This window comes from Orycteropus afer, unplaced genomic scaffold, assembly GCF_000298275.1.
Source record: "Orycteropus afer afer isolate SDZICR_OR568_19922 unplaced genomic scaffold, OryAfe1.0 scaffold00006, whole genome shotgun sequence".
Lineage (NCBI taxonomy): Eukaryota > Metazoa > Chordata > Mammalia > Tubulidentata > Orycteropodidae > Orycteropus > Orycteropus afer.
The window spans coordinates 17,769,719-17,781,241 of NW_006921593.1; the positions used below are offsets into that span (position 1 = coordinate 17,769,719).

The window sequence follows — 11,523 nt, forward strand, 5'->3', positions numbered from 1 at the left end:
GGAACAAATCTGACTTGGAAGAAGTACAGCCTGAATGGAAGCGTGTGTGGCCAGGCTTCGTCTCACCTACTTTGGTCATGTTGTCAGAAGAGACCGTTGGAGAAGGATGTCATACTCGGTGAAGTGGCAGGTCAGCGAAAGAGGGGAAGACCCTCACCGAGATGGACTGACGCAGTGGCCGCAACAGTGGGCTCGGGTATAGCAAGGACTGTGAGGATAGCACACAACCGGGCAGTGTTTTGTTCTGTTGTACATAGGATTCCTATCAGTCAGAGCCTATCGATGACACCAAACAACAATATAGCGAAATGAGATCTAAAAACCAAAAATTCACTGCTGTCAAGTCAATTCAACTCATAGCAACCCGTCCTTGGGTTTCCGAGGCAGTATCACTACAGAAGTGCATTGCCCAATCTTCCTTCTGAGGAGTGGCTTGGGTTTGAACTGCCAGCCTTCTGGTTAGCAGTCAGATGCCTGTGGCACTACGCCATCAGAGCTCCATGCTATGTTTCTGCCTCTTTCCTGTTCTCTTTTAGAAACCATATTGAATCTTTGAAAACCTTCTTTTCTCTTCTTCCCTGATATATCATAAACAATGAGCTGCTAGCAGACAGGGCTGGCTTTGTCTTACTGCAAACCTGTCCATCTGGTCAAGGGGTTGATACCCTGCCTGAACCAAGCACTGGGAAACAGCCTCCCAGGAACCGAGCAACCACGGAGAATGAAAAACAGACCTGTCACTGCCTTCCAGGTCTGCTGGACCACTGAGGCTACTGAGTACTAATTTTATCTGCAGAGTGATACTGCAGATATGAAACCTGATAAGTAAATCTACAAGAGGGAGAGAAAGGGCATGTGGCCACTACCTGCCCTCCAGTGACTTAATCTCACTCCTTCTAAAGGAGGAATGAGGTATTATGTCACAGATCCACAAGATGGTGAATGCTTTTGAGGGACCATCATGATATTTAAGACTCATAAGAACACTTTGCTTTCTGATTACAGCAACAGCTCGTGTCCTTTGCAGCAAATCTGGAAAATAGAGCAAAGTAAAAGTGAAATACAGTGGAAATCGCTGCAATCCCTTCATCTACAAGTGACCATTTATTTTAGGCACATTTCCTGTCTATCTGGTAAATGTGTGTGTCCATACACAAACACACACACATGCATAATTTCTTGAGAATTTTCCATTTTATTAATATTCTTCTAAATATCTTTATTATTTTATATATATATATATATATATATATATATATATAATACTATAACATCTATATATTATTACAGGATCTGCCTAGATATATAACATGGAACGGTGAAGAAATAATACAAAGTGTGTTTTAATTTATCCCAGGATTTTGGACAGTAACTCCTTTGTTATCTCCTCTAAAGTTCAAAGACTTGAATGTGAGCTGGAAGGTGTCCTGGGTCACATGATGGGAGACTTTAGACGTTTGGAACTCAGGGCTCCCTGTGGATGGTGGTGGACTGTGCACTCTCCTACCACACGCATGGGGTGGATTCCCTCTACCCACTTTGTTCTGTACTTTTCTCCAGCATTTCCCAGCCTTGTGGTTAATGGGTGTCACTTTTGTTTGATGTTGGTTTCTCAGGTGCTGGAGTGAGTGATGGGCAGTGGCATTCCGTCTCTATCATAGCCAAGAGGAATCACCTGAGTTTAACAGTGGATCAGGACATGGCCTCCGCTGCTCATGCTGTGGTCCCCACGGAGATTTATTCAGGCAAGGCCTATTACTTTGGAGGTGAGTGAAGGGGCTGAGTGAGGTATCTTCACTCCCCTGTATGAGAGTGCAGTCATGATTTTTGTAGTGTACTCTTTCTGATTCCCCAAGACTTCAGCAAACATGAAGAACTTTTTTTCCCCTCAAAGCAGCTTTAGTGAGATGTAATTTACATCAAATTCACCGACCTAAAGTGTATGATTCAATGAACTTTAGTAAATTTGTAGGGCTGTGCACCTATCACCACAGTCCAGTTTTAGAATATTTCCTTTATCCTAAAATTATTCCTCATGTCCAGCTGACGTCCAACCCTACTCCCAACTCCAGTCTTAGGTAACTGTTAATCTTCCCATGGGTCACCCCCGGTGTCACCTTTATTTGGTCATGATTGTGAAGTGCCTACTCACTGTGTGTGCCATTCTGCTGTATGTTTTCTCTATTTCTTGAGTGTTTTTTGTTCCCCTTTCTCCATACCATTGTAATTATTTAAGTAAGTTTCTTAGTGACTGCTCTAAGGATGCATTGTAATTCATCACCCTCTAATTCATATTAAAAACAATGGAATTCTGGTAAAATATAAAAATGTGTGCCACTGTTGCTCCATTTCCCTGCTCTCCTTTGGCTGTTATTGACCTATGGCTGCGTGTTTCTGTTACAAGGCCAAGAATGCCATTTAATAAATATTGCTTTATGCAATCTTATGCACTGAAATCAATTAAGAGCAGAAAAGGGGAAAGCGTTATTTATACAATCTGTAATATTCATCCATGGCTTTGCCTTTTCCAGTTTTCTTAATTTATCCATGTGAATTGAATTATTGTTTGGTTTCCTTTCCTTCCATCTTGAAGGATTTCCTTTTGTGTTTCTTCTAAGACATGTTTGCTGGCAACACATTCTCTCATTCTTTGTTTTCTGAGGATCTTTTATTTTGCCTTCCGTTTTGAGGGCTAGAGTCCCTGAGTGCAGAATTCTTTGACGATTTTTCCCAGCGCTTTGAGTATGCTGTATCACTGCTTTCTGTCTTCGTTACTTCAGATGAGAAGTCAGCTTCCCTGCATGGGATGTGCCGTTTCCTCTTGCTGCTTTCAAGATTTTCTCTCTGTTGCTGTCTTTGGGCTGTTTGACTGTGTGTCTAGCTGTGGATCCGTTTGTGATTATCCATCTTGCAGTTTGCTGAGCTTCCTAATGGTTTTCAAACAGTTTGGGAAGTTTTCAGTCATTATTTTTTCAAAATTTTTCTGCCCTTTTCTCTCTCTCCTTGTATTAATTTTCTATCGCTTCCATAACAAATGACCGCACACTTAGTTAGTTAGAAGTGCACAGTTTAGTGTGTTGTACTGTCATGAGTCATATGTCCAAACCAAATGACCACACACTTAGTTAGTTAGAAGTGCACGGTTTAGTGTGTTGTACTGTCATGAGTCATATGTCCAAACCAAATGACCACACACTTAGTTAGTTAGAAGTGCACGGTTTAGTGTATTGAACTGTCATAAGTCATATGTCCACACCGGGCTCCACTGCAGCAGGGTGTGGCAGCTTCTGGCCTTTCTGGAGCCTCCCCTTTTCCAGATCCTAGCGGCTGCCCACACTCTTTAGCTCATGACCCACTTTGTCTGTCTCCAGAGGCAGCTAAGGCCCGTTGCCATGACCCTCATTCTTTCATTGCATCTCCCTCTGACTATAGCAAGGAAAGTGTCTTTCCTTTTAAAGATTCATGTGATTAGAGTGGCCCACCCAAATAATGCAGGATAATCTCCTCATTTCAGAGCCAGCCGGTTAGCAACCTTAATTCCATCTGGAATGTTCACTCTTTTTTTATAATGGGCATGCCTCCTTCAGTAGATGTTACCCATTTAGACTGTCTATCACCCTATAAATAAGAAAACAATAGATGAAAGGCTTCAGAGTGTGACTAGCTGTTTAGAGATCCCTTTGGATCGGAAACCTCCGAGTGCTGTGTGCTGCATATGGCACCGCAGTGGAGCTCATGAGGGCTTGGCATGTGAGTGCATCCTTGTGTTTGCCATATTAATGTGGCTCATTGGGAAGAGAAAGTATTGCAGAGCGATGACCATTAGTGTATAATGATAGGATCTGTTACTTCTTCTCAAATTGTAAATCCGTGTTGCGTTTTAATCTGTTCACTTACGATGGCTAATGTTAAAAGGAGTTGAAGTTTTCTAGGGTGCTTCAGCAAAGGCTCTTGCTTTGACTTCATTGTTACATCATAACAAAGCTCCATTTTTTTCCATTCCTGACTCCAATGCCATTCGCTCCTCCCAAGGGAGGGAGCAGAAGCTCTCCTAGATGTAAAGGAAACCTGAGCCTCAGGGCTCTGTAAGCAGAGGGAACAAGCTGCCTTTCCTGCCTGTGCTGTGTGACCTTGTGTCCTGGTCATCCTCTTTCCCTTTGTGTGTCCGACCCATCAGGGTGCCCACCTCTCGGCTCTGGGTCTGAGTGTGCGCCAGCCCTCGGAGGGTTCCAGGGCTGTCTGAGAGACATCTCCATCAATGCCCAAGAAGTGGACCTGATTGCAGTGCAGCAGGGGTCACTGGGGAACTTCAGCGACCTCCAGGTAGATACCTGCGGCATCCTCGACAGGTAAGGACGGCCGTGGCATCCCTTTACTTGAACTGTTGATGGCAGGTTACCATCACACAGGCAGGTGGGTAGCTGGGAAGTTGTTTCTGTCTGTCTGTCTTCCCTCCGTTCGCCCTTCTCTTTCCTTTCTGTCTCTCTCCTTCCAGGGATGGTACACAGGAAGTAGGATAGTTATATTTCTAATTCTAAACGGTAAGAAAATTTTACCTATACTTGTGTAGAATAGCTTCCTTCACATGACAACATTTGGATAGAAGGCATATGGGCTGGGAAATGTAGATCAATTAGAACAGCATTTACCAGAGGAACGAAAGACTTCGTCTTCAGTTTTGTACACAAAGTAACTTAGCTCTTCACATGCTAAAAACCTCTATATTGTCTGTTCAAAAAAAAAAAAAAAAACCCCACCAGGGCCCTCTATTTGTGCTTCTGATTAATCATGTTTTAAGTTTTTGCCACTGATTTTAATATTCCATGGACTCTCCTCCTCATACTCTCAACTCTCTCTCTCTCTCTCCCTGCCATCAAGTCGAATCCAGCTCATAGCGACCCCTCCTTGGGTTTCCGAGGTAGTATCACTGCGGAAGTAGCTTGCCCAACCTTCCTTCCGAGGAGTGGCTGGTGGGTTTGAACCGCCAGCCTTCTGGTTAGCAGTCAAGTGTCTTAGGGACTATGTCACCAGGGCTCCTCCTCGTACTAGGGCTCTAATAAGTTCAAATATATAACATTGAAAATTCATTATGGCTGAATTAGTGGATTTCTATGACCCTTAAAAAGTTTTAAGATAAATATAAATATTTTGTCATGGAAATGAACATATTATTGATTCATTGATAAGAATGTTAACAAAATATCATATATAAATTCAAGTTTATATCCTTATACGTAAATACATATACAACTGTAGTGGTTATTTTGCCTGCTAAGATTTCAGGTGATTTTTACTTTCTGGTAGTCTTTTGGATAGCTTGATTATTTGATAGTAAACATTTGCTTTTTATAATCAAGAAAACCAGTAAGACTGTGATTAATTGAAATTCATAAAAGTCTTGTAAGTGGAATGTCAAATGTTCCTTTCTTAGTTTAATTACCAGCAAAACCCAAATGCCATCTAGTCAGTTCTGACTCATAGCGACCCCCATTGGGTTTCCAAGGTAGTAAATCTTTATGGAAGTAGATTGTCGCATCATCCTTCCATGGAGGTGGGTTTAAACAGCCACCCTTCTGGTTAGCAGTCACATGCCTTAGGCACTGCGCCACCAGTGCTCCTTTAGTTAATTAAGCAGATGGCAAATACACATCACACATAGATAGCTATTGGGTTAACTTGAGCTTTTGCTGAGTTATTGATTCTTCTTAGGAGAGCACAGTGGACATGAAGCTTTGCTCCCAAATGGCCTTTTATTCTAAACCCTAAATGAAAAAGAACTGGAATGATATGTGAGCCTACAGGAAGTGAGTCCCTGGATTCCTGGCCCAGTGGTGGCATGTGGACGGGGGTCTGCCCCCCTCCCAATTCCTGGCCCAGTGGTGACATGTGGACGGGGGTCTGCCCCCCTCCCTTTCTTGGGGATCCTCTGGATTCCTGGCCCAGCGGTGACATGTGGGCAGGGGTCCTCTGCCTCACTCCCTCTCTCTTTCCTTTTGGATGTCTCCCCTTGATCTCTCCCTTTCACTGCCGTTCCTTCCTTTCAAAATTTAAACATGGGGTAATTCAACATGATAAGGATCATTACTATTTTATGTTTTATAAAGTAAACTGTGTGTTACTTTGGTAGATAAAAATCATTCTCCGATATAAAGGAAGGGACACAGTTCAGCTGTCACAAATGCTGGATGATCATCTCAGCCTGACAGGTGCATTGACTCAGTTCAGGCAGTGTTAGTGGTTAACCATACCAGGTGACTTTCTGTCTATCCCGACTCATGGCAACCCCATGGCTATTAGAGGAGCACCGTGCTCCACAGGGTTTTCAATGAGTGATTTTTTCGGAAGTGGATCGCCAGTCCTTCTTTCAAGGTGAACTTGAACTGCCAATCTGCTGGTTAACTGCAGAGCACTGTATCTGCTTGCACTTCCCTAGGACTCCCTGTTAGGGGTAGGGAACTCCATTTACAGTGTCCGTTATCACTTGGAATTAGGTGCATATGTGACTGCTGTCATCCTGCATGGCATTCATGCATTTTCAGCATATTTGACCTGTATGTGTCATGACCTGGGGTGGAACAGAGACTGTCTCTGCTCCTTCTTTCAGGTGTTTGCCCAACTACTGTGAGCATGGTGGCAAGTGCTCCCAGACCTGGAACACCTTCAACTGCAACTGCAGCGGCACAGGATACACAGGCGCCACATGCCACCACTGTAAGCCTCTCGTGACTACCTGCCCTGTCTGTCCTGATTCCCAGGGACTTTGTGTTCCATATTTTTAGGATGAGTGCCCATGTCTCTGTAGAGCTATGATTTGGTAAACAAACATGCATTTCAGCATCCAGTGGAGTCCTAAACTGGAAAGAAAGTAGGAGACAACAGATAAAAGGAAAATACATATTCAACAATAGAATGCAATCAAAGAGAAAAATGAAACAAAGTCAAGCATGCCGATTATAATCTCTTGTTTGGTTTCTTGAGTTGGGCAGCAATTTTGGTTCTGAGCCTTTCTGGCAACAACATAAAGTGGATATATGATCATCATCAGGTTATGAATGGTCATAAAATTAAACATATTCTCAAGAGGAGCCCTGGCAGGAGGGGACCAATTGCCATGGGGATTCAGATTTCAGAGAGAGACCCTTCCAACCCTGGCATCATTTAATGGTGGTGGTGATGATGAAGACAGTGTTAGTGATGGTGATGATGGTGGTGGTGGTGATGGTGGTCATGATCATGATGGTGATGGTGGTGATGGTGGTGGTGATGATGGTAATGAAGTGATGGTGGTCATGGTGATGACAGTGATAATTATGATGATGACAGTAATGGTGGTGATAGTAACGATGGTGTTGATAGTGATGATGATGGTGATAGCGGTGATGGTGGTGATGGTGGTGGTGATGATGGTGATGATAATGAAGTGATGGTGGTCATGGTGATGACAGTGATAATTGTGATGATGACAATAATGGTGGTGATGATAATAATGATGGTGATGATGGTGACAATTGTTCCTGTATATTAAGAACTCCTTACATGACAGGTCCTGTTCTAATGCATTCTCTGTATTACCTAATTCAACCTATACAGCAGCCCTAGAACTTACCAAACCAAAAACCAAACTCACTGCCATCAAGTCAATTCTGACTCAGCATCCCTATTGGGTTTCCAAGGCTGTAAATCTTTACAGAACCAGACTGCCTCATCTTTCTTCCATGGAACAGCTGGTGAGTTTGAACCACTGACTTTTTGGTCAGCAGCTGAATGCCTTAACCACTACGCCACCAGAGCTCCTTCTCTAGGACTTAGGTGCTTCTGAAGTCCCCATTGTACTGCTGAGGGAACAGAGATGGTACTGTAATGGACCGTCTCCTGTCATTCGTCACCTTGATGCATGGTTTGTCAGCCTCAGCATTACTGACATTTGGGGCCCAGAAACTATTACGGGGGCTGCTCTGTGCGTAGCGAGGTGTTTAGCAGCATCCCTGGCCTTCACCCATGAGATTTCAGTATCACTAACCCCACATCCAGTTGTGACACCAAAACTGTCTCTACACATTTCCAAGTGTCCCTGGGAGTCAAAATCATCACCCCAGAACCAATGCTTTGGTGTAATTTTTGCACTTTTTGTCTAATTTAATCCTTATGACGTTTAAAGGAGATGGTGAGGCAGGGATTGCCATGATGCCCTTCCTGATGTGAGGCTTGGATTTTGGGGAGAATAGTGACTTGTCTAAGACCTTACCTTGTGATCCTTAGGGAGGAGTTGGGACTAGAACCCAGAATCCCAGCCTGGAGATCCACAAAGGGACTTGGAGGTCTCGGTGCAGTCAAGGAGAGGGGCAACCAGAGCAGTTTCAGGCTTCACTAACCTTTGTTCTCCCTACGTCACCCAAGAGTGTCTGCCTGCTCCCTGTAACCTGCAGGAAGGCCAGGTGAGAAGGGTGAGGGAGACACATGTCTCCAGGCCATGGCCCATTGTCGAGTCAGTGAGGTCTGGGGACCAGAGGCCTGAGCAGGGGGCAGGAGGTTCTCTGAGGGTCATGCCTTCTACCTCTCTGTCTTCTTCACCTGGCGTAGAATCCCACACAAAGAAGACCACTGCTGAGGATGCTCTGACAGGTTAATTATCCTTGTGTAACTGTCATTGGCAACTCTAACGAAATAAATGTAATTCCAAGAACTCTGAGAAAACACTCAGAAGATAAATAAATGGATTTCAACTGTGAGCCATGATTGAATTGACTTTCCTGTGGTTGGTAGCAGGTAAACAGAGGGAGGTAGAAACTTGGCAGACTCAGAGTAACTGCTCACAGAGGCTGAGCTGAGAGATGAGGCCAGACAGACCTGAACTGAAGACATTATGGCTTCACTTTTAACTTGAGGTTTGAGCAAAGGGAGAAGATGCAGTATATATGAAGCTTATGTGCTGTGTGTGCTATATGTAAGGGTTAATTACTCGAGTGATGTGTGCCACTGAAGAAAGAGATCACATTAAAGCCAGTTGCTATGAAGGCGTCTATCTAATGGCATCCTCGGGTGTGTCACAGTAGAACTGTGCTTGGCTCAGGCTGTCAGTGGATGGTTATTTGCAAGGAGATCACCAGACCTATCTTCTGAGGTGCCACTAGATGGATGCGAGCCTTCATCCTTCCAGTTAGCAGCCAAGCATATGGACAGTTTCCATCAGCCAGGGCCTTTGCTAACACACTGCAATTGTAAAAATGTCTCAGCATGTAAACACTTGTAACATAAAACAGAAAACCCAATTTCCCATCAGAGTAGGTAATTTCATCCGCCTTTAGTGGATTAAGGAGCTCTGGTGGCATAGTGGTTAAAGCACTCCGTTGTTCACCAAGAGATCAGTGGTTCTAGCCCACCAGCTACTCCGTGGGAAAAAGATGAGGCACTCTGCTTCCATAAAGGAGTATAGCATTGGAAACCATTGGGAAGTTCTACTCATTTCTAAAGGGTTGCTATGAGTTAGAATCAACTTGATGGCAATGGGTTTTTTGGGGGGTTTAGTGGATTAAAATAGTTTTTAAATAATTTCAATACTTGTTTCTTCTACCAACTTAAATACCAAGCACACTGATTAAAACATAATTTTATATTTTAGATATGGCCACGTTTTCTCTGGGTGGGTAAATATTGACTGTGATACAGAACTTGGCCTTCTCCTAATTGAAATGTTGAGAACATTTGCTCTGTCCCCTTTCCCATGGGAGATGTTTCTTTCCAGCCCTGTACGAGCAGTCCTGTGAAGCCTACAAGCACAGGGGGAACCCCTCAGGATTATACCACATCGACCCTGATGGCAGTGGCCCCCTGGAACCCTTCCTGGTATTTTGTAACTTAACTGGTGAGTTTAAATGTTTTATTTGAGTTCAGTTTGATCATTCATATTAAATACAAAACCCAAATTCACCAAGTAAGCATTTACTTGCTTGGCAGCTTTATTAGGATAACATTGTGATGTTGTTAGTTACCTTTGAGTCAGTACTAATTTATAGAAAAGCTGTGTACAACAGAACAAATACTACCCAGTCCTATAGCATGCTCCCAGCTGTTTCCATATTTGAGCCCATTGTTGAAGCCACTGTGTCAACCCATCTGGGAGAAGGTCTTCTTTCTCGCTGACACTCCACTTTCCCCAACATGATGTTCTTCTCCAGGGTCTGATCTCTTCTCGTAACATGTCCAAAGTATATGAGACAGAGCCTTGACTCTCGCAGCTAAGGAGTGTTCTGGCTGTACTTCTTCCAGGACATGTGTGTTCACTCTTCTGGGGCAGTCCATGGTGTATTCAGTATTCTTCACCAACATCATAATTCAAATGCATCCATTCTTCCTCAGTCTTCCTTATTCATTACCCAGCTTTTACATGTATATGAAGCAAATGAAAATACCATGGCTTTGGTCAGGTGCACCTTAGTACTTAAAGTGACTACTTCCATAGTGATACTGCCTTGGAAACCCAAGGAGAGTCGCTATGAGTCGGATCCAATTCAACAGCAGTGTGTTTGGTTTGGTTTTGGTTTAAAAGGAGCTCTGTACTGCCTAAGGCATTTGACTGCTAACCAAAAGACTGGTGGTTCAAACCCACCAGCCACACCTCAGAAGGAAGGTGGGGCAATCTACTTCCATAGTGATACTGTCTCGGAAACCCAAGGAGGTATCTCTATGAGTCAGATCTGACTTGACGACAGTGAGTTTGGTTTGGTTTAAGAGATCTTTTGCAGCAGATTTTCCCAATGCCATACATCATTTGATTTCTTGACCACTGCTTCCATGGGTGTGAATTGTGGACCCAAGTAAAATGAAATCCTTGATAATGTTTTCTCCGTTTATCATGATGCTGTTTGTTGGTCCAGTTGTAATCTACACTGAAGGCTATAGTCTTTGATCTTTACCAGTAAGTGCTTCAAGGCCTCTTCACTTTAGCAAGTATGGTTATGTTGTCTGCATATCACAGTTTGTTAATGAGTCTTCCTCCAATCCTGATGGTGCATCCTTCTTTATATAGTACAGCTTCTCGGATTACTTACTCAGCATACAGATTGAATTAAGTCGTGATGTACACCTTTCCTGATTTTAAACCATCCAGTATTCCCTTGTTCTCTTTGAATGACAGCCTCTTGGTCTATGTACAGGTTCCTCATGGGCACAACTAAGTGCTCTAGAATTCCCATTCTTCAAAATGTTATCCATAATTTGTTGTGATCCACATAGTTGAATGCCTTTGCATAGTCAAACACAAGTAAACATCTTTCTTGTATTCTCTACTGTCAACTAAGATCTATCTGACATCAGCAATGTTATCCCTCATTCCACATTCTGAATCCACCTTGAATTTCTGGCAGTTCTCTGTTGATGTACTGCTGTAGCAGTTTTTGAATTTTCTTCAGCAAAATTTTACTTGTGTATGATATTAATGATATTGTTCAATAATTTCCAAATTTTTTCAGGTCCCCTTTTTTTGGAATCTGCACAAATATGGATCTCTTCCCGTTGGTTGGCCTG

General features: G+C 43.2%; 1 protein-coding gene across 1 annotated transcript in view; it reads left to right on the forward strand.

The window, feature by feature from the left end:
* Positions 1-11,523, forward strand: part of LOC103198982 (contactin-associated protein-like 4) — a 204,763-nt gene that overhangs the window by 117,047 nt on the left and 76,193 nt on the right. The window contains exons 9-12 of the mRNA XM_007943199.1: positions 1,617-1,766; positions 4,178-4,349; positions 6,605-6,711; positions 9,743-9,862. Coding sequence (XP_007941390.1) covers positions 1,617-1,766; positions 4,178-4,349; positions 6,605-6,711; positions 9,743-9,862 — 549 coding nt within the window. The remainder of the gene's footprint in view (positions 1-1,616; positions 1,767-4,177; positions 4,350-6,604; positions 6,712-9,742; positions 9,863-11,523) is intronic.